The sequence below is a fragment of the Perissodus microlepis genome, chromosome 13 (genome assembly GCF_051167445.1).
Source record: "Perissodus microlepis isolate ML-2025 ecotype Zambia chromosome 13, ASM5116744v1, whole genome shotgun sequence".
In the NCBI taxonomy this organism is placed as follows: domain Eukaryota; kingdom Metazoa; phylum Chordata; class Actinopteri; order Cichliformes; family Cichlidae; genus Perissodus; species Perissodus microlepis.
The window spans coordinates 7,159,523-7,161,909 of record NC_140473.1 but is presented as its reverse complement, the minus strand read 5'-3'; the positions used below and the strand labels follow the sequence as shown (position 1 = coordinate 7,161,909).

The following is a 2,387-nucleotide window of genomic DNA, read 5'->3' as shown; positions in this document are numbered from 1 at the left end:
GGAAGGTAAGAAATCCAGATTCTCAGCTTAACAAGGCGACCTCCACTGGTACCCTGTATCCTGCGGCGCTTCCACGTAGCTGGTGGCGTTGGAATGGCACAACACCGGCACGATGGTATTGTTTCCAGATAGGGAGGCAAAGAACCCTGGCTTCATCAAGCTGAACTAAAACTTTGGTGGATGAACCTGTTTTCAATAACGTCTGGTGATCATAAGACAGCGTGGAACTGACATCTTGCACAACGTTGGCTAAAAATAATAAAATGAGACAAATAAGAAAGAGCGGTAGACGGTGTGCCAAACACACAGGTGCCACCTTTACTTCAATCAGTTCATCAAATAAAATCAGTCGTTGATCGACTCAGTTTGACTGACAGGACATATGATCAGAGGTGAAGAGTTGTTACCACCCTGATTCAGATGGGGACTGAAGTATGGGTGGAGTTTGTGAGTGAAGGAGCAGCCAGTAAAGGAGTAGATCAGAGCTCCAGTACCTACATCATAAAAGGAGACCAGACCCTCCTCATAATCCACAAACACCCCCACCTTCTCAGGGCCAGAATAAAGACAGAGACGGAATGAAGGCCCTGCACAAGCTCTGTATTCATTTCCATTCCTCAGCACTACAGTCCAGAGACCATACTGAGGTCTCAGCATAACATTTCCCTTCCTGTTGATCGACTCTCTGGCCACTCCCAAGTCCCAGTCAGTCTTTCCTTTAACCTGAACCTCAAAGTAAAATCTGCCTGAAGAGAAACTCTGCGCTCCTAAAACACAAACACAAGCAGAAAATCTCTCTGGGTTGTCTGGAACATTCATCCTCACATCATCACAGTATACTTGCTTCCCATCATCAGACAGGATGAGATTAGGATACGCTGTATCAGGATCCAGAGTCACATCCACTGCATACTGCTGGACCGTCTTCAGCTCAGCCTCAAACAGCTTCTTCAAGTCTTTCCTGAGTGTCTCCTCCAGCTGAGCCACAGCTCTCACCACAGTCCCCTCATATGATGGTGGATGGACTCTGACCTCTGTCCAGTCCTTGGTGGGTGGAGCAGCTTTCAGGGACGAGAAGCTTTGGAGGAGGTGGAGGTGGTCTTCAGAGTGTAAGAGCTGCTCCACCTCAAAGCTTCTCTTCATCAGCTCAGAGACTTCCCGTTCCAGATCTTTGATGAGACCTTCAGCCTGTTTCTCTGTAGTTTCCTGTTTGTCTTCGATCTCCTTTTTGAGCTCCTTCAGGCGTCTCTCAACAGACTCCTTCAGAGCAGTGAGGACTTGAACACCTTCTGCTTTCTGTCTGTCTGCAGCACCTTTACTCGTCTTCACTGACTCTTTGATCTCTTGAATTTTCAGTTGTCTCTTCTGGATCATCTGCTGAATCACAGCCTCTGTCTTCCCCAGCTCTGCCTTCTTTCCTTCATATTCTTCTCTCAGAGGAACAAACTCGTGGTTCTTGTGCTCTAAAACAGAGCAGAGCATGCAGACACATGTCTGGTCGGTCTTACAGAACAGCTCCAGAGGTTTTTCATGCTTCTTACACATCTTGTCTTCCAGGTTCTCCACTGCATTAATCAGCTGATGTCCTCTCAGAGCTTTCTTTGTCAGATGAGGCTCCAGGTGAGTCTGACAGTAGGAAGTCTGACACACCAGGCAGGACTTCAGGGCCTTCAGTCTGGTTCCAGTACAGACGTCACAGTGAACTTCTCCTGGTTTAGCAGCTTGTTGCTCTGAGCTGCTGCTGCTGCTGGCTTCCTGCTGAGCTTCACGTCTGAACTGAGCAACCATCTCAGAGAACAAAGTGTTGATGTCTAGTTCGGGTCGTCTCTTGAACACTCTGTTACACATAGGACATTTATGTCTGCCATTAGTGTTCCAGTGCTGAGTGATGCAGTTTTTGCAGAAGTTGTGTCCACATGGTGTGCTGACTGGATCAGTGAACACATCCAGACAGATGGAGCACAGAAACTGATCTTCAGATTGCAGATTACTGGCAGCAGCCATGTCTGCACTCTGAGGGAGAAGGAAAAGAAAAAGAAGTTTTAATTTAATTTCATGTTTAAGAAGAAAGAAAAAGGAGTGTGTCAGTCTTTTAATCTTTACATGTGTCCATCAGCCGTTTTGAGTTATTGCTGTGATGAGCAGGAAAGTGATGAACACAAACACACACAAACACACACATCTACATACACTGACTCAGAATGAAGAGAAACACACATATGAACACATATGCACTCGTTGATTGAGTGAGAAATGACACACACACATGCACACAAATCGAAATGCTGATTCAATTCACTGAGAAGTGATCCACACACACACACACACATGCACACGCTTGTGCAATGAAGAGTGATACACACATACGCTGATGCAATGAAGAATGC

At 46.3% G+C, this 2,387-nt stretch overlaps 1 protein-coding gene across 1 annotated transcript; it reads right to left on the bottom strand.

The window, feature by feature from the left end:
- Positions 1-345: 345 nt before the first annotated feature.
- On the bottom strand, positions 346-2,004 carry LOC146374583 (E3 ubiquitin-protein ligase TRIM21-like). Its single transcript, XM_084948314.1, has one exon. It carries the CDS (start codon positions 2,002-2,004, stop codon positions 346-348), a length of 1,659 nt encoding a protein of 552 aa, XP_084804440.1.
- Positions 2,005-2,387: the final 383 nt, after the last annotated feature.

Coding starts and splice junctions, on each gene's coding strand:
- LOC146374583 (XM_084948314.1), bottom strand. CDS start 2,004: ATGGCTGCTGCCAGTAATCTGCAATCTGAAGATCAGTTTCTGTGCTCC.